This window comes from Mobula birostris, chromosome 6 (genome assembly GCF_030028105.1).
Source record: "Mobula birostris isolate sMobBir1 chromosome 6, sMobBir1.hap1, whole genome shotgun sequence".
Classification (NCBI taxonomy): domain Eukaryota; kingdom Metazoa; phylum Chordata; class Chondrichthyes; order Myliobatiformes; family Myliobatidae; genus Mobula; species Mobula birostris.
Genome location: NC_092375.1, coordinates 18118660 through 18142752, shown reverse-complemented (window position 1 = coordinate 18142752; position 24093 = coordinate 18118660). Strand labels below are relative to the sequence as shown.

The window sequence follows — 24093 nt, the reverse complement described above, 5'->3', positions numbered from 1 at the left end:
AGAAATTCATTCTCATCTCTGTTCGAAGTGGACATCCTTCTGGTCTCAGTCTCACCCACTATAGGCAACATCCTCTCCACATCCACTCTATCTATGCCCTTCAATATTTTATAGGTTTCAATGAGATCCCCCCCCCATTCTTCTAAACGCCAATGAGTACAGACCCAAAGTCATCAAATGCCCCAAGTACATTAACTCTTTCATTCCCAGAATCATTATTGTGAAAGTCCTCTGGACCCTCTCCAATACCCGTAGACCTTTTCTTTGATAAGGGGCCCAAAATTGCTCACAATACTCCAAGGGCTGTCTAATAAATGCATTTTAAAGCATTACATACTTGCTCTTATATTCCAGTCCTCTCGAAATAAAGGCTAACATTGCATTCGCCTTCCTTACCATCCTGCCTAAATCCAACATAAGGACTCCCCAGTCCCTTTGCACCTCTGAGTTTTGAAATTTTCTCCCTGTTTAGAGAATAGTCTTTGCCTTTATTCCTTCTACCAAAGTGAATAACCATACACTTCACTGCACTATATTCCATCCGCCACTTCTTTGCCCATTCTCCCAATCTGTCCAAGTCCTTCTGTAGACTCCCTGCTTCCTCAACATAACTTGCCATTCAACCTCTTTGTATCGTCCACAAACATGGCCATAAAGCCATCAACTCTGTCATCCAAATTGTTAGCACATAACGTGAAAAGAAGTGGTCCAATACCAACCCCTGCAAAACACCACTAGTCACCAAAAGCCAACCAGAACAGGCCCCCTTTATTGCCACTCTGCCTCCTGTCAAGAAGCCAATATTCTATCCATGCTAATATCTTTCCTGTCATATTATGGGCACCGGTCTTGGTTAGCAGCCTTATATGCACCACTTTGTCATAGGCTATCTGAAAATACAAGTAACAATATCCACTGATTCTACTTTGTCTGTCCTGTCTGTTATTTCCTCAAAGAATTCCAACAGATTTGTCATGCAAGATTTTCTCTTAAGGAAACCATGCTGACTTTGGCCTCCTTTGTCATGTACCTTCAAGTATCCTGAAACCTCATCCCTAATAGTAAATTCAAACATCTTCTCAACCACTGAAGTCAGGCTAACTGACCTATAATTTCCTGTTTTCTGCCTCCCTCCATTCTTGAAGAGCGGAATGACATTTGCAATTTTCCAGTCCTCTGGAACCATTCCAGAATCCATTGATTCTTGAAAAATCAGTACTAATGCCTCCACAATCTCTTCAGCTACCCCTTTCAGAACCCTGGGGTGTAGTCTATCTGCTGCAGCTGACTTATCTACTTTCAGCTTCCCAAGCACCTTCTCCTTAGTAAGCAACTGCACTCATTCTGCCCCTTGACACTATTGAATTTTTGGCATACTTCTAGTGTCTTCTACAGTGAAGACTGATGCAAAGTACCTATTGAGTTTGTCCACCATTTCTTTGTCCCCAATTACTACCTCTCCAGTGTCATTTTGCAGTGGTCCCATATCCACTCTCACCTCTCTTTTACTCCATATACCTAAAGAAACTTCTGGTATCCTCTTTGAGATGTTTGACTATCTTACTTTTATATTTTGACTTCCCTTGTCACCCATTGCTGCTTCACCCTCCCCTTAGAATATTTATTCATCTTTAGGATGTATCTATCCTGCACCTTCTGAATTGCCATCATGTCCCTAAATCTCTAATTTAATATCACTTAACAAAGAGGACTAATTTCAGTGCAGTGATATTAAATAATGTTACATATGATATTTGAAACTACAGACCTTTCATGAGATGGATTCAAAATTATAAATATAAAAAGCTATAACATTTAAAATTTTATCTCCACATTGATAACCAATTCTGGAGTCAGTAATACAGGGCATCTAAATCATTCTTGAAATCGCAAACATAGGTTTAGCGACAAAATAAAATGATAAACTGTATTTTCTATGATGCTTAACTTTTTTAGTTGCTTTCTGTTGGATTTTAAAAGCTTTCCAATCCTGTAACTTCCCACTAATTTTTACTGTACTGTACTACGTACCCTCACTTTTGTTTTTATGCTGCCTTTGACTTCCCTTGTCACCCACGGTTGCTTCATTCTCCCCTTAGAATATTTGTTCATCTTTAGGATGTATCTATCCTGCACCTTCTGAATTGCCATCATGTCCCTAAATCTCTTACTTGAATATTACTTAACAAAGAGGACTAATTTCAGTGCAGTGATATTAAATAAGGTTATATATGATATTTGAAACTACAGACCTTTCATGAGATGGATTCAAAATTATAAGACAAATATAAAAGCTGTAACATTTAAAATTTTATCTCCATATTCATAACCAATTCTGAAGTCAGTAATACAGGGCATCCAAATCATTTTTGAAATCACAAACACAGGTTTAGCAACAAAATAAAATGATAAACTATATTTTCTATTGGGCATCGAGGGAGAGAGGAAGAGGAGAGCCATCCGCAGTACCACCGATGCAGCAGAGAGGGCCTCAAGATGGCTGTGGCTCAAAAGAGGGGAGCCATGGAGTCATAAGTAGCTAGCCATCTGGACACAAGCCGGGGTCTGATCAGCCCCGGCTGGGTCACCTGGAGGAGGTTGTATGATGTTGAAAGACCCGAAACACCTGATGATTCCAGGAACATCACTAAAGATGTATCCAGAAGCATCAATAGATGTATGTACACAACCTACTTTTCTCTAACTGGCTTACTAATTTCATGCAATTCATGAGCACTATCCAACTGGATACTTAGTAATATCATATTAATTCTCTTGAGTAGATTATCCTGCCTGTGGAGAAAACAGACTATAGATGTTGCTGATAACACAAAAGATTCTGCAGATGTTGGAAATATTGAGCAAAGTGTGTTTTGCTATAAATGTTGTTCAATACAAAAAAGACCCATAAACAGATAACAACCATAAGTAAACTAAGTAGTAAAACTCTGATAACCCAGAACCTTTGGGACGTTGGTAGTGTTGGATACAGATTTTGCAGACTACTAAATGCTGTTCATGCTAATAAATAAATACACTATTAGTTTTAAAGGTTATGCATTTTCTTCTTCCCCTTCCTTTCCAGTCTTGAAGGTTTGCAGTCTGAAACGTCAACCGTTTATTTCCCTCCACAGATGCTGTCTGACTTGCTGAGTCCCTGCAACATTTTGTGTGTGTTGCTCTTGATTTCCAGCATCTACAAAATCTTACATGTTTAATGCTTCTGTAATAATACAGAATTATTAATACTTCTGTATTAATGTTCTTTCCTCCCTATGACTTCCCTTATCACCTTGATTCTTTTGCAGTTTGTGTAAAAGTAAACATGTGCCAATACAACAATGGGCATTTTTGTTGTGGGGCTTTTAGAGGGAGCAAATGGAAAATAAACTAGCATGGAGCACTAGCTCCATGTACTGCAGCTCACTTGCCTGGGGATCAAATCTACTTAGCTCTTCCTGCCAAATGAGTACAGGTGTCCCCCACTTTTCGAACGTTGGCTTTACGAAACCTCGCTGTTACGAAAGACCTAGATCAGTTACCTGTTTTCACTAACAGAAGGTGTTTTCACTGTTACGAAAAAAGGCAGCACACGAAAAAAGCCGCGCGCGATAAAAGGAAGCGCGCGCCCCGAGCCGCCAAGCTCCTCCCCCGGAACTGCATTCTAGCCGGCATTGCTTAAACACATGCCTGTGAGCAGCCGTTAGCAAGATGAGTTCTAAGGTATCAGAAAAGCCTAAAAGAGCTTGTAAGGGTGTTACACTTAGCATAAAACTAGACATAATTAAGCGTTTCGATCGTGGTGAACGAAGTAAGGACAAACAACAGGAATGATGGCATGAACATCGACTTCTCTAACTTCTGCTAATTCCCCCCCTCCCCCCTCCCCCTCGTACCCCATCTGTTTCTTATTTTTATACACACATTCTTTCTCTCACTCTCCTTTTTCTCCCTCTGTCCCTCTGAATATACCCCTTGCCCATCGTCTGGGTCCTCCCCTGCCTTGTCTTTCTTCCCGGACCTCCTGTCCCATGATCCTCTCGTATCCCTTTTGTCTATCACCTGTCCAGCTCTTGGCTCCATCCCTCCCCTTCCTGTCTTCTCCTATCATTTTGGATCTCCCCCTCCCCCTCCAACTTTCTAATCCCTTACTCACTCTTCCTTCAGTTAGTCCTGACGAAGGGTCTTGGCCTGAAACGTCGACTGCACCTCTTCCTAGAGATGCTGCCTGGCCTGCTGCGTTCACCAGCAACTTTTATGTGTGTTGAAGTAAGGACAAAGTGAGTTTGGCTTATGGAAGTTGACGAAGATGATGTTGAAGAGGTTTTGGCATCCCATGACCAAGAACTGATAGATGAAGAGCTGATGCAATTGGAAGAGGCAAGGACAACAATCGAAATCGAATGCAGTAGCAAACGGACTGAAAGTGAAGTCGTCCAGGAACCGAACGTGAAGCAACCACATGAGATTTTCGCTGCAATGATTGCAGAAGAGTACGACTTTAATTTTGAAAGGGTACGTAGGTTTAGGGCATATTTGCAAGATGGTTTGAGTGCTTACAAAGAACTGTATGATAGAAAAATGCGCGAGGCTCAGCAGTCAAGCAAGCCTTCCACATCAGCCACAGCAGACGACGAACCTCGACCTTCGACATCGAGGCACGCAGGCATAGAAGAAGTTGACCTGCCTGCCCTGATGGAAACAGACGACGATGAGATGACACTCCAGTGTCCCACCACCCCAACCCCCGGGCTACGGACCGATACAATGCCGCGGAGAATGCAGCAGTAGCCAGGACGCACCCAACATATCTTTAAGAAAAAAGCCGAAATAAACAAGCTGATTAATTGGGTGCCACCCAGCACGTAAATGTTGGCCCAGATCAGAGGCGATTGCCAATTGCGTCGCCTCTGATCTGGGGCAACATTTACGTGCCAGGCAGCACCTAATTAATCAGCTTTTTTATTTCGGTTTTTTCTTAAAGATGTGTAAGGGGTTTCTTCTTTTATGTTAACTGCATAGGCTAATTAAAATGGCTTCTTTGTTATGTTATAATTAAATTGGTTTCTTTGTTATGTTAAACGCTGAGAAAGTCCTCCCGCCAGTAGATTGTTTTGGATTATCTATTGATAAGAGGACGAATGAGCCAATGGGTATCCATGTTATTTTTTCTAGTGTGTCTGTAAGTTAGTGTGCTGCGTGGGTTTTTGGGCAGAAGGCAGGAGAGAGAGACAGAGGATGGACCAGGTGCTGTGAGTCCGCTAACGGGGTCGAACTCCGAGCAGGAGTCCGAGGTCCAGAGTGTTCGGCGAGGAGAGGAGGTGGAGATGGACTCGTGTGGAATGTCTGGTCGACCACCGTTGTTGGTCCCAGGTGGCAGGTCGAGGTGGTCCGAGGGGATCGCAGGGTGAAGAAGGAGGGTTCTGAGCTCCAACTGCTTGTGCACGAAGAGATTGCACTTTGATAAGTATGGCGCCTTTTATTTTCCTTTTATATTTTATTCTCTATTAATTATATAGTTCCAGTAATATCTATAAACTGTAAATCATTTAATCGTATCTGGTGTATTGTCTGTTATTTGGGCAGGGTGGGGTACATCACACAGCATCCACACAAACTAATTACCCAGTTTGGCGGGGCCGAGGGCTGTTTCCCTAGACAACAGTGAGCTGAGCGACCTTGAGGCTGGCCAGGGAGGCCACAGATGTGTTGGGTGTGTCCCGGCTACCGCTGTACTCCTGCATGCTTCGTGGATCGGTATCGGTATCGGTCGGCAGCCTGGAGGTTAGGGATCACTGCATCACCCCAACCTCCGCTGACTCAGCCTAACACACCATCATCAGTGTGCTCGGCGTTGCCTTCCCAATTCTGGTAAGTGACAGTACACTGTACATACATTATTTCTACTTTATACAGGCTGTGTATTTTTATGTGTTATTTGGTATGATTTGGCAGCTTCGTAGCTTAAAGGTTACTGGAGAGAGTGTTTCTGCTGAGAGCGCTTGCGTGAGATTTTCACTACGGAGAACAGTGCGGCAATGATTGTAGAAAAGTATTTCTACTTTATATAGGGTGTGTATTTATCATATCATTCCTGCTTTTACTATATGTTACTGCTCCTTTAGGTTTTATGTGTTATTTGGCATGATTTGGTAGGTTATTTTTGGGTCTGTGAATGCTCACAAATTTTTCCCATATAAATAAATGGTAATTGCTTCTTTACTTTATGACATTCCGGCTTACGAACCGTTTCATAGGAACGCCCTAACTTTGGACGGTGGGGAAAACCTGTAACACCTTCCAGGGATGATGTAGCTGGGACCCAGTTACTTGCTCGAAACATGGTAGTGAGAAATTGCGAAGATGCTGAGAGTTGTGCTCACATCTGACAAAAGGCACTAAATAAAGGTGCAGAAGTTGATTTGTGCTCTTCTAACTAGTTCAAGCAATTGTGTGATAAGAAATGCTTTTTGTACAAGGATAAATACAAATGTGGAAACTATCATACCATAAAAGTACCTGAATAGAAATTTAAAACCCTAAATGATAAACTCAGAAGAAACTCAATTAATCCAGCCACCTCTTATCTTGTAATCATCTTATGCAACACTGAATTAGACTTACCTTTGTGTTCATAGGGCTGAGTGCACAAACTTTAACCTGTATTTTGACATAATGATCATATACACTAGGAGGAGGTTCCTAGGGAATAAAAGAAAATGTTTTGTCAATCATACATCAATAATAAGACTTGGTCATTGTGTCATCTTGAATGAATATCTTGGTTATGCTTCACCGATATACTTCTCAGTGAAACCAGAAAGTATATAGTTCAAGGTGATTTCACTAATCACATCACGAGGCTGCTGTTCCCTGTTGTGTTAACTCTGGAGCTATACCAAAATAAAAATAAAACAGCACACGCCAGTAAAGTCTCAGGAGGTCAAGAAGCAAGTACACAAGGAGAAAAACCACTGCACACACTGCCTATGCTGATGAGAATTTACTGGCACGTGTTGTTTTCGATTTTACATTTCCACCAGTCTAACAATTTATTACAACTGGGCTTGCTTGGGGCCTGGACGTCTATGGCATAGTGCAATTAAAAGAGTATGAATAAAATGAATGTGTGTGTACATGTGTACACACACACATACACACACCATTCTGCCCATCAGCTTCATGTCAACTCCACATAGCCCTGCAGTTTCTCTCCTTTCAAGTCCCATTTTGAATGCTGTAGTGGTATGTGTCTCCAATAATTTCCTAGCCACACATTCAAATTTCTAAACACGTGCCACTTTTGGTTCTTTTACCAACTCCCTTCCTTGAATTGTGCTCTTCTGCCAATGGCAATTTTTCTCCCACCTATTTACGTCACCTCACCTTTCCTGTTTTGGTTTGTACAGCTGCATCACAGTAGCAGCCATCTTTGGCGCACAGTGCTCATTTCGTAAAATTTGCAAAGATCTGTTTCAAGTCCTGTAGATAGCTCATTAAGTTTTCATTGAAAAAGATCAGTCAAATGACCCTGTGGCTAAATACTGTCACAAGAAATTGATAAATATCACATACAAAGTAGCTTTACAGGTTTTAAGCGATGTCTTTGATGAACTGGCTGCACTGTGCAAGATTCTGCAAAAGAGTGGCCTAACACCGATTGATTCACTTCATTTTGCATGAGGCAAAATTAACAAGATAAGAATGCAGTATCTGGGAGACAATGTTTTGTGGAGTGACAGAGTTAAAGTTTTGCTCAGCCAACAATATGAAGAAAATGTCACAGTAGATACAAGTTCGCTGTTGACTTTGATAAATAGTCTCTGTGTTCGTTTAGAAGAAAGGTTTCCTGAAGATGAGGTACAAGAATGGTCAGCTTTTGATTTCTCCGCAATTGTAGATTGTGACTTCACATTTGGCGATGAACAAGTTAATGCCTTATGTATAAAATATCATGATTTTCTAGCTGAAGATACTGTAATAGTTAGACAGTTTAATGATTTCAAATTCTCCATGCAAGAAAAAATTAAATCCAAACTGATTTCAAACTTTACTTCAAAATGAACAGTTTTGTGACCTTGCACAGCTGATGGACATTGGGGGAACCTTTCTTGCGTCCAGTGCGGACTGTGAGCGAGGTTTTAGCCTAATGAATCAACTCAAAAACAAGCTGAGAAACCGTTTAGGTGAATGTCATTTGGATATCTTAATGAGAATCAAAAGCTATCAATTGGGTGGAAGTTCTATTAGTCTAGATAGAGCTTACAAAGAATGGGTAAATGCCAAAGACAGGAGAGAGAAAAAAAATAACTGAGTGACTTAAATATGTAAACAACAGGAATTCTGCAGATGCTGGAAATTCAAGCAACACACATCAAAGTTGCTGGTGAACACAGCAGGCCAGGCAGAGTCCTGACGAAGGGTCTCGGCCTGAAACATCGACTGCACCTCTTCCTAGAGATGCTGCCTGGCCTGCTGCATTCACCAGCAACTTTGATGTGTGTGACTTAAATATCTATGTTATCCTGTGCAGTTTCATGTCAAATATTTTGTAAACTTACATAAACTGCCATGTGTGCATTCAGTGCGCACATACTTTTGTCACAGGAAAAAAATTTGCACAACGTAAGATTTTTGCACACAATGACTACTAAAAATTAAAGGGAACATTGCCTGGGATGCATTCCATCAAGACCAGGGGACTTATCTGTCTTCAGGCCCACAAGTATGCTCAGCACTACCTCTTTGGTGATAGCTATTGTATCTTGGTCCTCACCTCCCATCGCATCCATAACATCTCTCTAAGGCATGTTAGACGTGTTCTCCACCCATGAAGACCAATACGAAAGCCTCTGCAATTTCCTCATTACCCAATATCGATTCTCCCTTTTCGTCCTCCAAGGGACCTACGTTCATTTTAGCCACCCTTTTCAACTTATATAATAATGAAATTTTTTTACCATCCATTTTTATAATTATATCCATTTATTTCCATAATCTAGTTTCCCTTTCTTTATTGCTCACTTAGTTGTTGGTTTTTAAAGTTTTCCCAATCTTCCAGTTTCCTACTACTCTTGGTGACTTTGTATGCACAAGCTTTGATGCCTTCTTTTATTCCTTCAAGCTTTGATGCCTTCTTTGATTCCTTCATTCCACTAGCTTTGTCCAAATCCTCTTCATCACAATTCATAATCCATTCAGGTTTTGTGGTCCTTAAATTTGAAAATGGAATCCTGTAATCTTGAACTGAAGTCATTAATGCATGCTACGCACACAAAATGCTGGAGGAACTCAGCAGGCCAGGCAGCATCTATGGAAAGGTGTACAGTTGAAGTTTCAGGCTGGGACCATTCATCACGGCTGGACAAAAAAAGATAAGGAGTCAGCGTAAGAAGGTGGGAGGGAGGGGAGGATGAAACACAAAGCGATAGGTAAAACCGGGGGCAGGGGAGGTGAGGGGTGAAGTAAAGAGCTGGGAAGTCGATTGGTAAAAAAGATACAGGGCTGGAGAAGGGGGAATCTGTAGGAAAGGACAGAGGCCATGGAAGAAAGAAAAGGGGAAAGAGCACCAGAGGGAGCTGATGCGTAAGTAAGGAAATAAAATAAGAGAGGGAAATGGGAATGGGGAAGTTGAGCAGGGGGTCACTACTGGAAGTTCAAGAAATCGATGTTCATGCCATCAGGTTGGCAGCTGCCCAGATGTTGCTCATCCAACCTGAATGTGGCCTCATTGCGACAGTAAAAGGAGGCCATGGGCTGACATATTGGAATGGAAATGGGAAGTGGAATGGAAATGGGAAGTGGAATTAAAATGGGTGGCCACCTGGTGATCCCGCTTTTTCTGGTGGACAGAGTGTAGGTGCTCAGTGAAGTAGTCTCCCAATGTATCTCGGGTCTCACTGATATATAGGAGGCCAAACTGGGAGCACCAGATACAGTAGGTGACTCCAACAGACTCAGATGAAGTGTCGCCTCACACGGAAGGTCTGTTTAGGGCCCTGAATGGTAGTGAAGGAGGAGGTTAAGGGCAGGTATAGCACTTGTTCTGCTTGCAAGAATAAGTGCCAGGACAGAGATCAGTGGGGAGGGACGAATATAGAAGGGAGATGCATAGGGAGCAATCCCTGCAAAAAGCAGAAAATTGGGGGGAGGGGGGTGAAACGAAAGATGTGCTTGGTGATGGGATGGGGGAAGTTATGGAGAATTATGTGCTGGACGTGGAGGCCGGTGGCGTGGTAGGTGAGGACAAGAGGAACCCTATCCCTGGTGGGGTGGCGGGAGAATGGGGTGACGGCAGACATGCACGAAATGTAAGAAATGTGGTTGAGGGCAGTGCTGATGGAGGAAGGGAAGCCCCTTTCTTTGAAGGAGGAGGACATTTCCTTAGTTCTGGAATGAAAAGCCTCATCTTCAGAGCGGATGATGCAGAGACGGTGGAAGTAAGAGAAGGGAATGGCTTTTTACGAGTGAAAGGGTGGGAAGAGCTATAGTCCAGCTAGCTGAGTGAGTCAGTGGGTTTATAACAGACATCAGTAGATGAGCGGTCTCCAGAGATACTTTTATACTTTATATTTCCACTTTATAGGTCCACTGTATATTTCCCTCAAGTATGATACACAATCACTGATAACTAAATTGCTTATTTCTTGATACTGTCAATTTTCTATCCTGTTACTTTTTATTTCACATGCTTGATTTTGATGTCAAGCCTATCATGTGACACATGATCAAAGGCCTTTTGAAAGTTCTTTTAGACCACATCAATTATGGCTCTCTCATCAACCCTATCACCTCATCCAAAATACTCAGTCAGGAAAATTAAGCACTCCTATAATAAATCCACACTGAATTTTATTAATCAATCCACACTTGCCCAAGTGATTACTAATTCTATTCCCAAGTAGGTTCTGAAGGCTCCCTTCCCACAGGTGAAACTGAATTTATCCTCACAACTTCTCTTTCAGGTTGAGCCCTTCATATTTTGGTCACAAGAGTCAACAGTTAAAAAATACTTTTCATTGAACTCTCATAGACTATATCAGTTACCATTTCTTCTGTGCAGATACGTATTAAGTTTGAACACATAGAAAGTCATTATGCGTAATGACATCCAGAGTGCTGGAATCAGTATAAAATAGGAGTATAACTTTTGAATATGGATGATAGTTCTAAACTTCAATCTCAGCATTTATTGGCTCAAAACCATTTTGAATCAATATTTTAATGACAAGAACAGCAGAATAGCCCTGTGGAGTTGAATGGTGTCTCAATTCCACGTAATCAGATCAGGACAACAAACTTAAGCATGCACGTGTTTACTTTGTTTAATTTCCAAGCGCAGTGCTAACCTTATCTTGAAACACAAACTTGATATCTTCATTAGATTCTGCGAATTGGCAATACAGGCCCCTCATCTTGACCTAAAAAAACGAAGGAAAATGGTGCAACAAATTATTAAGAACATAAAAGCACAGTGTACAAGTTCCTTGGCCTACGATGTTGTGCCGACCCTTTAACGTGCTCTAAAACCAATCTAACCCTTCCCTCCTACATAGCCCTCCATTTTTTCTATCATCCATGTGTCCAGGAGTTTCTTAAATGCTCCAAATGTATCTGCCTCTATCACCACCCTTCGCAGAGCATTCCATGGACTCAAAACTCTCTGTGAAAAAAACTTCTCTGACATCCCCCCACCCTTCTTTCCTTTGAAATAAGATACAAATTTCACATTTATACAGAAATGTTACAAATCACATTTACTTGAAATATTATCGTCTACTTTCCCCTTCCCTCTCCCCCATTCAGGTTAAAATGATGGCTCAACTTCAAGAAGAAAATCTCCAGAGAACTATTGGATACCGAGTATTTGTACTAGAAAGAAACGCAAGGTGTCTGAAGTTGCTTTGAAGCATCAAACATTTGAGGCATACAGATAATACAATTTGTGGAGGTTCAAAGCACATAGTGGCTGAAAATCTAGGATCAGGGCCCTCTTATCAAAGTGTTCCCAACCTTTTTTATGCTATGGACCAATACCATTAAGCAAGGGGTCCGTCGACCCCAGGTTGGGAATCCTTGTATCACACATTATTTGTAGATGATCATGAAAATAGATTTGAATCAAGTTAACCAAACAGCTTGTTATTTTCTAGCTGAAAGCAAGCTCATAAAATTATTATGCTTATTGGAATTGATATTTGTACAATTTCACTCAAGCAACATGATGTAACAAATCTCCAGGGACCCGAATTCAATCCTCAATCTCAGGGGCTACTGTCTGTGTGGAGTTGGCAACTTGATATCTGCAGCATGTTCTGTCTTCCTCCCAACTACCAAAGATAAACTGGTAAGTTAATTGGACATTGTAATCTTAAATTGTGTATAATGAAATTGTGTTACTTTTTGTATAGGCAAGTGGTAGAAATCATTGATGTGAAAAGAGAATGAGTTGTTGGCTAGAAAGAACTATAGTCTGCGAATCAATGAATATAAATGAATCAACGACAGTGGAAGTAGACTGACCAATTGCCTTTGCTCTTGCCATGTGTTTGATGGAAATGGAAGCTGCCATTTTTGAAGAGACTCTGTGTTCTCCATTTTGTGAACTTAAGTTGCATGGCTTGATTGATGTTTTAAATTAGGCACAGTGACATTCCAGGTGATCTGCTGGACTAGGGATCCTTTCCAAATAAGAAGTTATTTGTGAGGTGTTCTTTGGTTGGATATGACATGCTGGCTTGTGACTGTATTTGCCCTGTGTGATTCAAGCTGGTTGCTGATTGAGAACAAAGAACCATAAATTACCAGTTGTCATTTTTAAAAAAAGGGCAATACACGAATGGTGGCTTAGAGCAGAACCAATAAAAAGGTGTTAAAGGTCAATCAGGTGACCAATGACACTGGAATACAACATTTGAATTGGTAAGGAATGAATATAAAAGCAGATGCTTTGAGTCTGCTAGCAGCGATAATTTCAAAGAATAACCATCACACATACAAGAGTGAGCGACCCTGCATACAACACATGGAGAGTGGATTGGGACTAGCGTAGACTACTTTGCTCAGGTATTACTTTTTCTATTCTTTGACTATTTAGGAGAGTCAGGGAAACCTAGTGGATGTGACATAGGTACTTAGTGTATGAATTCACATACATATTAGTATGGACAATAAAGGTACTTTTTGGTAATTACAGATTCTTTCTGGTCATTATTACAAGGGGTGATCCTTGTAACAGAGTTATTCAATGTATTTTCATTATTAAAAGCAGGATTATGCCTTGATGCCATATGAAGACAACTTATATATTCATTTTCAAACACAAATTTCAAATATCATTCCTGTTGATCTCTATTGAAGACTTTATACAGAAATCACAAAGTCTTCAAAGTACATTTATCACTAAAGTAGGTATGCAGTAATACGACCCTGAGATCCGTCTTCCTCACAGACAGCCACAAAACATAGAAACCACGGAGCCCAAAGAAAAAACATCAAACTACCCCCCCACACACAAAAAGTTTGTGCAAATGGCAACAAAAGTGAAAAACACAGAATATAAAACACAGATTTGCAAGAGTCCAATCATATTCCATTCAGCTTAGTGTTCGTTATTTGTAGGCTGCCCTGATTCACCCTGATTCAAGATCTCCCAGAATAGTAACAAAAAAAAAGGAGTGATTAGAAACCATCAACACATCATAATATGAACTACAGAGTCCAATCCAACAAACCATCTCAGCACCACTGGTGTAAATAGGAATATGTATACTGCCTTACTTCCTGAAGTCAATTACCCGTTCTTTTGCTATTGTATATTCCTACCATTTTTGTGCCTCCATAACTGCATTACCTCTAGTCTCTGGATTAAATTTCATCTGCCTTTTGAATGCCCAACTGATCATACAATCCTTACCTTTGAGCACCGATAGCTTTTTCTTCTCACCATCAACCATGTGGCCAATTTTTGTGTCATCTGCAGACTTCTTAATATGCTTTTGAATTCAAAACTAAATCATTAATATTTATTGAAAATAACTGGAGACCAAGTACTGTGTCCTGTGGAACCCACTGATAACAGTCTTCCAGTTTACACTTTCTTCTGGACTTTGACACTTTTGACCAGACTGTCATACAGGACCCTGTCATAATTCGAGCTAAAATTAATCAGCCGCATAAAATACTGTTCTCTTCACCCTATCTTGTTATCCCTTAAAAATTAAATTACCTTTGTAACATCAAATTTTTCCATAACAAATCCATTCTGACTGCTCTTGGAGTCTTTCTCAAATAAAGGTTAAAGCTGCACTTAATAATTTCCTCAACAACTTGCTTAACTGTGGCAAGAAGCTCTTCAATTTTCTCCCTTGATTCTCTTAACTGGGTTACATTCCTTCTGGTCCTGAGGATTTGCCCACTAACAAAAACATTAAACTTAAATAACAATTCCTTTAATTACAATGTGTATCTCAGCCAATATTTTTACACTAAACCTCATTAATACCACCCCTCACTTTTCAAAGTCTTTAATAAGCATATGCAAATCACCATTCCCAGTTTTGTTATTTACTTTCCCTAGTTTCCCTTCTCTTTATGCAATTGTAAATGATGGTTAATGATGAAGTGTACATAATCATAAGCAAAAATCACTCTCCAGATTGAAAAACTAACCATTCCCATTGCATAAAAGGAGGTTAATTAAGTTTGTTTAGTTCTCTTTACTTGCTGAATAGTATTACAGCATAGTTTCTTGTTGATGGGTTGTCCAAAGTACTGCTAACACAGCAGAAATTATAACCAAATGAATTCTGTCTGAGAGAAGTTCTAAGGGTATTGAATAGAAAATTCCAATGGTGTAGTAATGAATGGATAACTAAAATGAGAGTTGCAATGAGAAGTGCATTCTTCAGAATTACTAAATGTTACAAAAGGAAAATATTGCCGTCTGTCTTTCACCACTAATTGGCATATTTTGAGCCTTAAAAGCAATGATTACACGCAGACTGTGAGTCTACATTTTTTTTTACACAGCTGCATCTGATGTGGGATCACATATGGAGACTACAGGTCTCACCCCACTAGTTCCTGCTCGTTATAATGAAGTGCTATAAAGCCCAAGTCTGTAAACTTAGAGCAAAAGCAAGTTTGGGTTGAGAAAACAGCCAGCTCAATAACTGGTTCAAGTTAAGCATCAGACATCTAAGGATGATGATCACTTAAATTCATAGAAATGCAAGTATAGAAACAAACCCTATCAGTCCACCTCATCCATGCTGACTGTGACCCCATCTAAGCTACTCCTATTTGCCTGCATTAGGTCCGTATTCTTCAACCTAATATCTTTCAAAAGTTGTACTTTTATCTGCCTCCACCACCTGCTGACAGTTTGTTCCAGTTAACCAGTACCCTCTGTTTAAAGAACGTCGCAGTCAGATCTCCTTAAACTTTTTTCTCCTCTTACCATAAACTTTTCTCCCCATAGTTCTAAACATGAGAAGTGCAAAAAAATCCATACATCTTTCCTGTTCATACCTGTCGATTTTATAAACCACTGTAACGCACCCCTCAGCCTTCTTTAGTCTCGTGAGAATAAATCCGTACTATCTGAATCTTTTTAACTAAAGCTCTCCATGCCTGTTTTTTGGCGTGTGCCTGCATGTGAGTCTGTGTGCGCGCGCGTGCGCGTCTGTGTGTCCATCTGTCTTTTTGATGTCTTTTTCATGGCTTTTTACAAGGATCGGAGCGAGAGAGAGCGACTGTGTGGCGCGCACCACTCCTCACAGACATTTTCGCAGTATTTTCCCTTTATTTTATGAGGTCGAGTTGCGATCTCAACACTCAACCTGGCACAGATGGAAAGTGTACTTGGGAGCGGACCCGACTAGTTTTGAACCCGGGAACCTCCGCTCCCGGGTCTGGCGCCGATGTCATTGCGCCACCAGCCAGGCCTAAAGCTCTCCATTCCAGATTACACCCTGGGGCACCACTTCAACACACTCTATTGCTACTATCCTCTGTGTAGTGTGGTGACCAGTATCTCAAATGCAGTTCAACCATTATTTTGTATAACTGCAACTTGATGTTCCAACGTTTAAACTGAAATGCCTTGGCAAGTATACCAAATGCCTTTTTCAATACTCTGTCTACCTGTATTGCCACTAGTTTGCACAACAATGCTCCCAAGGTCTCATTTACTCTGCATTTCCTATTAGAATTTGACCTCCCAAAGTACATTACCTGACATTGTTTGGATTAAATTCCATTAGTTATTGTTCTGCCCAGCTTTCCAGTTGATTTGCATTCTGCCTCAGCCAACCTTCTTCGCTATCTACAACTTCACTAATGTTCATGTTGTTTGCAAACTTACTTATTGTAACAAATGCATTCTCAACCAAGTCATTATATACACTCAGTGGCCACTTTATTAGGTACACCTGTACACCTGCTTATTAATACAAGTATCTAATCAGCCAATCATGTGGCAGCAACTCAATGTATAAAAGCATGCAGACATGGTGAAGAGCTTCAGTTGTTGTTCAGTCTAAACATCAGAATGGGGAAGAAATGTGATCTAAGTGACTTTGACCATGGAATGATCTTGGTGCCAGATGGGGTGGTTCAAGTACCTCAGAAACTGCAGATCTCCTGGGATTTTCATGCACAACAGTCTCTACAGTTTACAGAGAATGATGTGAAAAACAAAAAAAGCACTACAACAGTGGTATGCAGAACAGCATCTCTAAATGCACAATATGTCAAACCTTGAACTGGATGAGCTATAGCAGTAGAAAACCATAAACATATCTCAGTGTCCTCTTTATTAAGTACAGGAGGTACCTAATAAAGAGGCCACTAGGTGTATTATATACAAAGGCCTGAGCACCAAGCCCTGTGGTATACCACTTGTTACAGATTTCCACTCAGGAAAACACCCACCCTTCACTACACTCTGCTCTCTATCACTAAGCCAATTTTCAATATAGTTCACAAATATGTGTTGGATTTCTTCTGAGCTAGCCTACCATGCAGGGTCTTATCAAAAGCATTATTAATGTTCAGATAAACTACATCTACTGTTATGCCTTCACAAATTTTCTTAGTTATTTCAAAACAAAACAACAGATTTGAGAGACAGGATTTCCCTGCACAAAACCATGTTGGCTCCTCCTCACTAGTCCCTTCCTTTCCAAGTGAACACAAACACTGAATCTCAGAATTTCAGAAATGCGAACAACACATGCTCATATAATTATGGCATACAACGAAGAATCATTTGTAACAAAACAGAGGAAAATAACAAGACTGTAAGATTAATGAGATTATACACACTTAAATATGTGCCTGAACTGATGCAATGCTGCCCATCAGATACTGACCCTTGAGGAGGAGATGGTGAGCTCCCATAACGAAACTGTGTTGCTTGGTCTAGAATCCCTGTACATTGATCCAACAATGATAAAGGAATAGCAATACAGCTTCAGGACAGAATGTGTGATTTGGTGTGGAATTTTCCGGTAATAATTTTCCCCCATACACTCACTCTAAGTCTAAATTATGGGTTCAGGAGGGGCTCTCACAGAAGTGACAGGACAGAACTTTAGTGCACCTTGCAGATGGTACATACTTCATCTGCAGCAGATTAATGAAAGAGCAAGTGAAAATTTAAGGTGACGATAATATCATCCTCATTGAGATTACATCAAACATCAGGGCGGGGGTGGGGTTACTCCTCCAGGGGTATAAAAGATTATTTTATCAACTTCTTTATCTTTTCCTTATGGAGTGGTAGGAAGGTTTCATTAAGTCCTCAAGGGAGCTATTTGAAACAGCAAATAGTCTCTGACTTGCTCTTGTAGTCATGTTATGAATGTAATTAGAGCAATTCAATATCTCGTTAATGGTTAGGAGTTTATGGCAGCTGATTTCATGATAGAGGATGCAAGTTAGACACTTGTTTATTGGAGATGATCATCACTTGCTAGAAACATTGGCACTATAGTGGTGCAGCTGGTCGAGCTGCTTCTTCATAGTTCACTCCTAACCTTGGGACCCATCTGTCAGTGTTTGCACATTCTCCTTGTGACCACGTGGGATTCCAAAGATGTGCAGGCTGATAGGTTAATATGTGACTTTAAACTGCCCTACAGTGTAAACACACAGACACACACACACACAATGCTGGAGGAAGTTAGAGGGTTAGATAGCATTTTTGGAAAAGAGTTAACGTCTCAGACTGAGTCCCTTTATCAGGACCGGAAAGAAAGGGGGAAGAAGCCAGAATTAGAAGGTGGTGGGAGGGGGAAGGAGTACAAGCTAGAAGCCGAGTGATGGAGAAGGTAAGTAGGTGAGGGGGAGGGGGAAATGAAGTGTGATGCAATCCTTGGAAGTAATAGGTGGAAAAGGTAAAGGGCTGAGAAAGATGGAATCTGGTAGGATAGGCGAGTAGACCATGGGAGAAAGGAATGGAGGAGCACCACCAGAGGGACGTAATAGACAGGTGAGAAGAGATGAGGTGGGGGGGGGGGACGGACAGGGAATGCAAATACCATCAGGTTGGAAGCTACAAGGACGGAATATGAGGTGTTGCTGCTCTAACTTGATAGTGGCCTCATCATGGTAGTAGAGGAGGTCATGGACCGACATGTCGGAATGGGAACGGGGATTGTAATTGAAATGGCTAGTTACCGGGAAATCCCGCTTGTTGCAGCCAGAGCTAGGGTGCGCAACAAAGTGGTCTTCCAATCTATATTGGGTCTCACCAACACAGAAGAGGCCCATTAGAAGCACTGGATATAGTAGACTTCCCTAACAGATTCACAGGTGAAGTGTTGCCTCACCTGGAAGGACTGTTTGAGGCCCTGAATGGAGGTGAGGGAAGATGTGAATGGGCAGGTGTAGCACTTCTTCCACTTGCACAGTTAAGTGCCAGGAGGGAGATCAGTGGGGAGGCACGAATGGACATGGGAATCATAGAGAGAGCAATCACTACAGAAAGCAGAGAGTTCGGGAAAGTAAAGATGTGTTTGATGATAGGATCCTATTAAAGACGGTGGAAGTTGTGGAGAATAATGTACTGGATGCGGAGGGTTATGGACTGGTAGGTGAGGACAAGAGAACTCCATCCCTATTAAGGTGACGGGAAGATAGGCCGAGGGCAAATATCCAGGAATGGAGGAGATGCTAGTGAGGGTAGCATCAATGATGGAAGAAAGAAGCCTTGTTCTATGAAGAAGGAAGACAGGTTCTAAAAAGGAAAGCCACATCCTGGGAGCAGATGTGGCAGAGACAGACCAAATGAAAAAGAAATGGCATTTTTACATGTGACAGGTGGGAAGAGGTATAGTCAAGATAGTTGTGAGAGTCAGTGGGTCTATAAAATATACCAGAAATGGTGACCGTGAGATTGAGAAAAGGGAGAGACAGATGTCAAAAATGGACCAATTAAATTTAAGGGCAGGATGGAAGCTGGAGCCAAAGTTGATGAAATTGACAAGCTCAGCATGGGTGCATGAAACAGAACCAATGCAGTCATCAATATAGCACAGAAATAACAGAGCATTAACAGTGAAGGCTTGGAACATGGACCATTCCCCGTAGCCAACAATAAGGCAGGCATAGCTGGGGTCCATAATGAGTAATACAATCTGGGTACAGTTGATGAAAATATAGGGAGAATGAAGTAAAAATGAGCTTTATATATGATTAGTGTAAATAGTGTTTGACAGTCAAAATAGACTGTGCCATAGAAGAGCCCACACTGACAATGCCATATTTCATGTACCCCAAGTGCCAAACAGTCTTCAAACTTTCCTGTGCCAATATAAATTAGGGAAGGTAATTGATGAAGATGGCTGGCTTGCAATGTTATCCTAGGGCTGAAGTTTGGCCATTGCTGGCGGACCTGAAGGTGATTCAATGCAGCAGAACCGAGGCGAGGCAAACAAAGACAGTTGAAGTGGTAGGGCCCATGCCCAAAAGTCAGAAAGTATCTGAGGTTTGATCGATTTACATATCGGGCGTATTGGAAAAGTTGGGTACATGCTGAACTGAGGTGATGGAGCCTGGGCCCAAGTGCATAGTGAAGCAACAGGACCCGAATTTGAGTGTGAGAAACAACATGGTTTGGATGATTTAAGCGCCAGACCAGAATGAAAAGATCAGGGTATCGGAGCCGGAGGTGAGGGATGGGCTGGTTCAGCTTGTCGCTGATAGATGTTCACTTGTCTCTGCTCTGAACTGGGCTGTGGCTGCAACTAATGGGATATTTGATCAGCTGCATCGATGACTGGCTTTTTAGCTGTTAAATGTCATTTGCTTATATTTATTGTTTGCATGATTTGTTTCTTTCCGCACATTGGGTGTTCAACAGTCTTTTTAAAAGTAGGTTCAATTGGGCTTATTTGTTTTGTGGTTGCAGGTAATGAGGCAAATCTCAAGGTTGTATGTAGTATACATACTTTGATAATAAGTGTACTTTGAACTTTTAGGTTTGATTCCAACAAGGAGAAATTATTTTTAAGCTGGTGATGGCTCACTCCCGTTCATGAATGTATCATTTAAACCACTCAATTGATTCTGAATTGATGTTATTTAATATGAAGTTAACTATCTTCAGTATGAATATGTTTTTTTCCACATGAAACAGTCACTCCAGGCCATAATCTATGAAAGACTGACCCAAGAAGACCAATCTGATTCTCAGCAGTTTCTGAGGCTCAATTTCAGTTTGCCATACTCTTTTCAATTGAACTATCTATCGTGTTTGTGAAGACTGACAATGAGATAATCGGTTTATTATTGTCATATGTATTGATATACAGTAAAAAGCTTTCTTTTGTATGTCATCTAGGTATATCATTCCATACATAAATATAATGATTTAGTTTAAAAATGAGGAAAATAAGCAATGCAGAGTAGAGCTTTATAGCTACAGAGTACAGTGCAAGGAGAAAAAACAAAATGCAAGGACAATGATGAGATAGATTGAGAGATCTCGAGTTCTTTATTGCAGAAGAGATCCATTCAAGACTTTTCTTTGTTCTACTGTGATTGCCTGCAAGTAAATGAATTTCAGGTGTAGTACATGACTACATTTACATATCTTGATAATAAATTGACTTTGAACATAAAGCTGGATAGAAGTAGTCCTTGAACTTTGTTGTACATATTCACAACCTTTTGTATCTTCTGTGTGACATTGTGGTGTTTGCTGAGCTTGGCAATTAGCCTGCAGACATTTCTTCACCAGTCGAGGTGATACCCTCAGTACACAGTTGTTGATGTTTCTCTCTGGGAGTGCACGTATTTATATTGGCCCTGTTTGGATGCCTTGGCCTTTCAGTTGACCTTTGAATTCTATTGGCTCGCCTTTCTTTGGCTCTTAAGAGTTTATAGATGGTGTTGACTTTGATAGGTTTGTTTACAGAGTTATCAGAAGAGAACCACGCTTCTAAAAACTCTTTGCCTGCTTTGTGTTTGCCTGCACCAGAACCTCCATGGTGTTACACTTAAAGTGGTGTCTTTCTGGGTCTTCATGTATCTTCTGCCTGATGGGGCCAGGAGGCGGGGGGGGGGGGGGGGAGTGGCGTGGTGGGAAAAAAAAAAGAAAATGACCAGAATGAGAGAGATTCTGGACCAAGCTGGTTGCTTTGCCAAGGAAGCAGGAAGTGTAGACAGAGTCAATGGGTGGAAGACTGGTTTCCAAGATGGACTCATCTGCGTTCACCAATTCTGCCATTTCTGGTAGTCATGGACAGAGCAGTCATCATACCAAGATGTGATGTATCTGAAGAGGATGCTTTCTATGGTGCATCTTCAAAAATTGGTGAGGGTGTTAGGCTCCATGCTAAATTTCCTTAGCTTTCTGAGGAAATAGCATGTGCTTCCTTGGCAATGGTAACCACATGGCTAGATCAGAATAAATTGTTAGTGATATTTACAAATAGGAACTAGGAGCCCTCAATCATCTCCACCTCAGCAGCATTGGTACAACAGGAGCCTGTACTCTGCCCTGTTTTCTGAAGTCAGTGACTGGCTTTCCTGTTTTGCTGACATTGAGGGAAAGATTGACCCCATGTCACTAGGCTCCCTATCGCATTCCTATACTTCATCCTGTTGCTTGAGATCCAGCCCACCACATAGTGGTATCATCTGCAAACTGTAGAGCAGACTCTGAGCACAGTCCTGAGTAGATAGGGAGTAAAGCAAGTTTCCCATCATACTTACATTCTGAGTCATTGGCACATTCAGTGCTTCTCCCAAGTGGTATTCACAAAGATTCAACAGCTTGGCGAGAGATTTCCTGCCTTAAACAATTGTTGTTACACAAGGTGCAAAGCATTTTGCATTAAGTGTCATTGAAGGATTAAAATAAATTCACTACCCCAGAAACTAAACTGTTTTGCACAGTTATGATGAACAGAAATAAGTTTTAGCTCATCAAAAGTGTACTTCAATAAGGGTTCTATTAAAAGGCGCTAAATCACTTAATTCTTATTTGAACAAGTACTCATATTCTTGCGTTGATTCTTCTGGTGAATTGCCAGGGCAAAGAATACGGCCAGTTGCATTTACAGTTCATTAGAAGTGATGTGTGCTGATTAATCTTAATTACAGGCAATTTTGTTGGCATATATGTGCAATAATGTTGTTCTTTTTCCTGTGGACAACATTTAAACAAAATAAAACAGGTATTCGTTCCACAGATATCGGCTTCCATTTTAATGCAGCAAATTGCCCGAGTTACTGCATTAGTCCCATGTTACATTTAAGCATGCAGTTTAGTTATCACTGAGTCTCTAACTTTGCTAATTTCAGCCACAGCAACAATTTGAAGACAAGTAAACATTAGCTGAGAGCATGATTGGACAAATTGCCAGTCTCCTTTTCCAGAACTCCATGGTGATAAAGCACTGGAGGTCTGCACTGGACCCTGGCCAAAATTTAATCCCTCAACTAAGAGTATTTAGAAAAAATACCAGTCATTATCTCATCATTGCCTGCAGTGTTTCCTACATTTCAAAAGTGACAACACAAATATTTTAGCAATTGAAAAAATAGGCACTATATAAATGCAAGTCTTTTTTCTTTCTATCCCATTAATCTCAGCAGTGATCTGTTGCAGTTTTGTTACATTCAGAACACAAGTAAATTGATTATTTACCATCCTGCAATGTACACTGGCCCTTGTATCCAAATACTAACATTTTGTTATTAATTTAAATTCAACTGTAACACTGCTATCAGTGTCAGTCCACTCAAGGGAACCCAAGAAATAGAAAGAACAGTAGGCTATCCAGCCCTTTGAGCATGCCCTGACATTCATCAAAATTACGACTGGTCATCTATCTCAATGCCAACTTTCAGCATTATCTCCAGAGACCAGAAATTACTCAACCCAGTTTTGCACAAACATATCAACTGAACTTCCAAAGTTGTCTATTATAGAGAACTCCAAAGGTTCAACACCTTCAAGGAAGAAAGCAGACTACCCATTATTCTTAAACGTAACCCCAGGCCCTAGCCTCAACAGTTTGGGGGAAACATCTTCCTTCATCCAGATGGTCAAGCCATTAATTTTTTTTTTAAAATTCGGATGAGATCTCCTCTCATTGCCCTAAAGAGTAAAGTGCCAGTCCACATAATTTCTCCTCAAAATGGCAAATCTGACATTCCTGCAATAGTCCAGTGAACATTCACTGTAATTTTTCCATGGCAGGTATTTTCTTGAAGAGGTCAAAACTGTACACTCTATTCCATGCACTTTCTCACCAAGCTTTCCTTACTCCTTTAATCAAACCTTCTCATAATAAAAGATTAATCAATCATTTGCCTTCTTAATCATTTGCTGCAACTACATTTTGGGCTTTGGTGATTTCTACACAGTTATACCTGGGTCCCTTTGAATATCAACACTATCCATTTTCTCACCATTCACAGTCTGATCTTGAGTAGATAAGGGCAAAACCCTAATCAATACAGTTTAGCAATGACCTAGCTATGACCACTTTCCACTAAAATAGACTTTGTTTGTTTGTTCAACATCTAGCAAAGTTCCCCACCATCTGACAACTTCACACAGCTATCAAAACCTCA

At 40.8% G+C, this 24093-nt stretch overlaps 1 protein-coding gene across 3 annotated transcripts in view; it reads right to left on the bottom strand.

Annotated features, from left to right (window-relative positions):
• The window catches only part of cryzl1 (crystallin, zeta (quinone reductase)-like 1), a 93490-nt gene that overhangs the window by 62898 nt on the left and 6499 nt on the right, over positions 1 to 24093 (bottom strand). For all 3 annotated transcript variants that reach the window (XM_072259943.1, XM_072259940.1, XM_072259941.1), the window contains exons 2-3: positions 11349 to 11420; positions 6625 to 6702 (exon numbers count right to left, since the gene is read on the bottom strand). In XM_072259943.1, the coding sequence (XP_072116044.1) occupies positions 6625 to 6702; positions 11349 to 11414 (144 nt within the window). In that variant the 5' untranslated portion in view covers positions 11415 to 11420. The remainder of the gene's footprint in view (positions 1 to 6624; positions 6703 to 11348; positions 11421 to 24093) is intronic.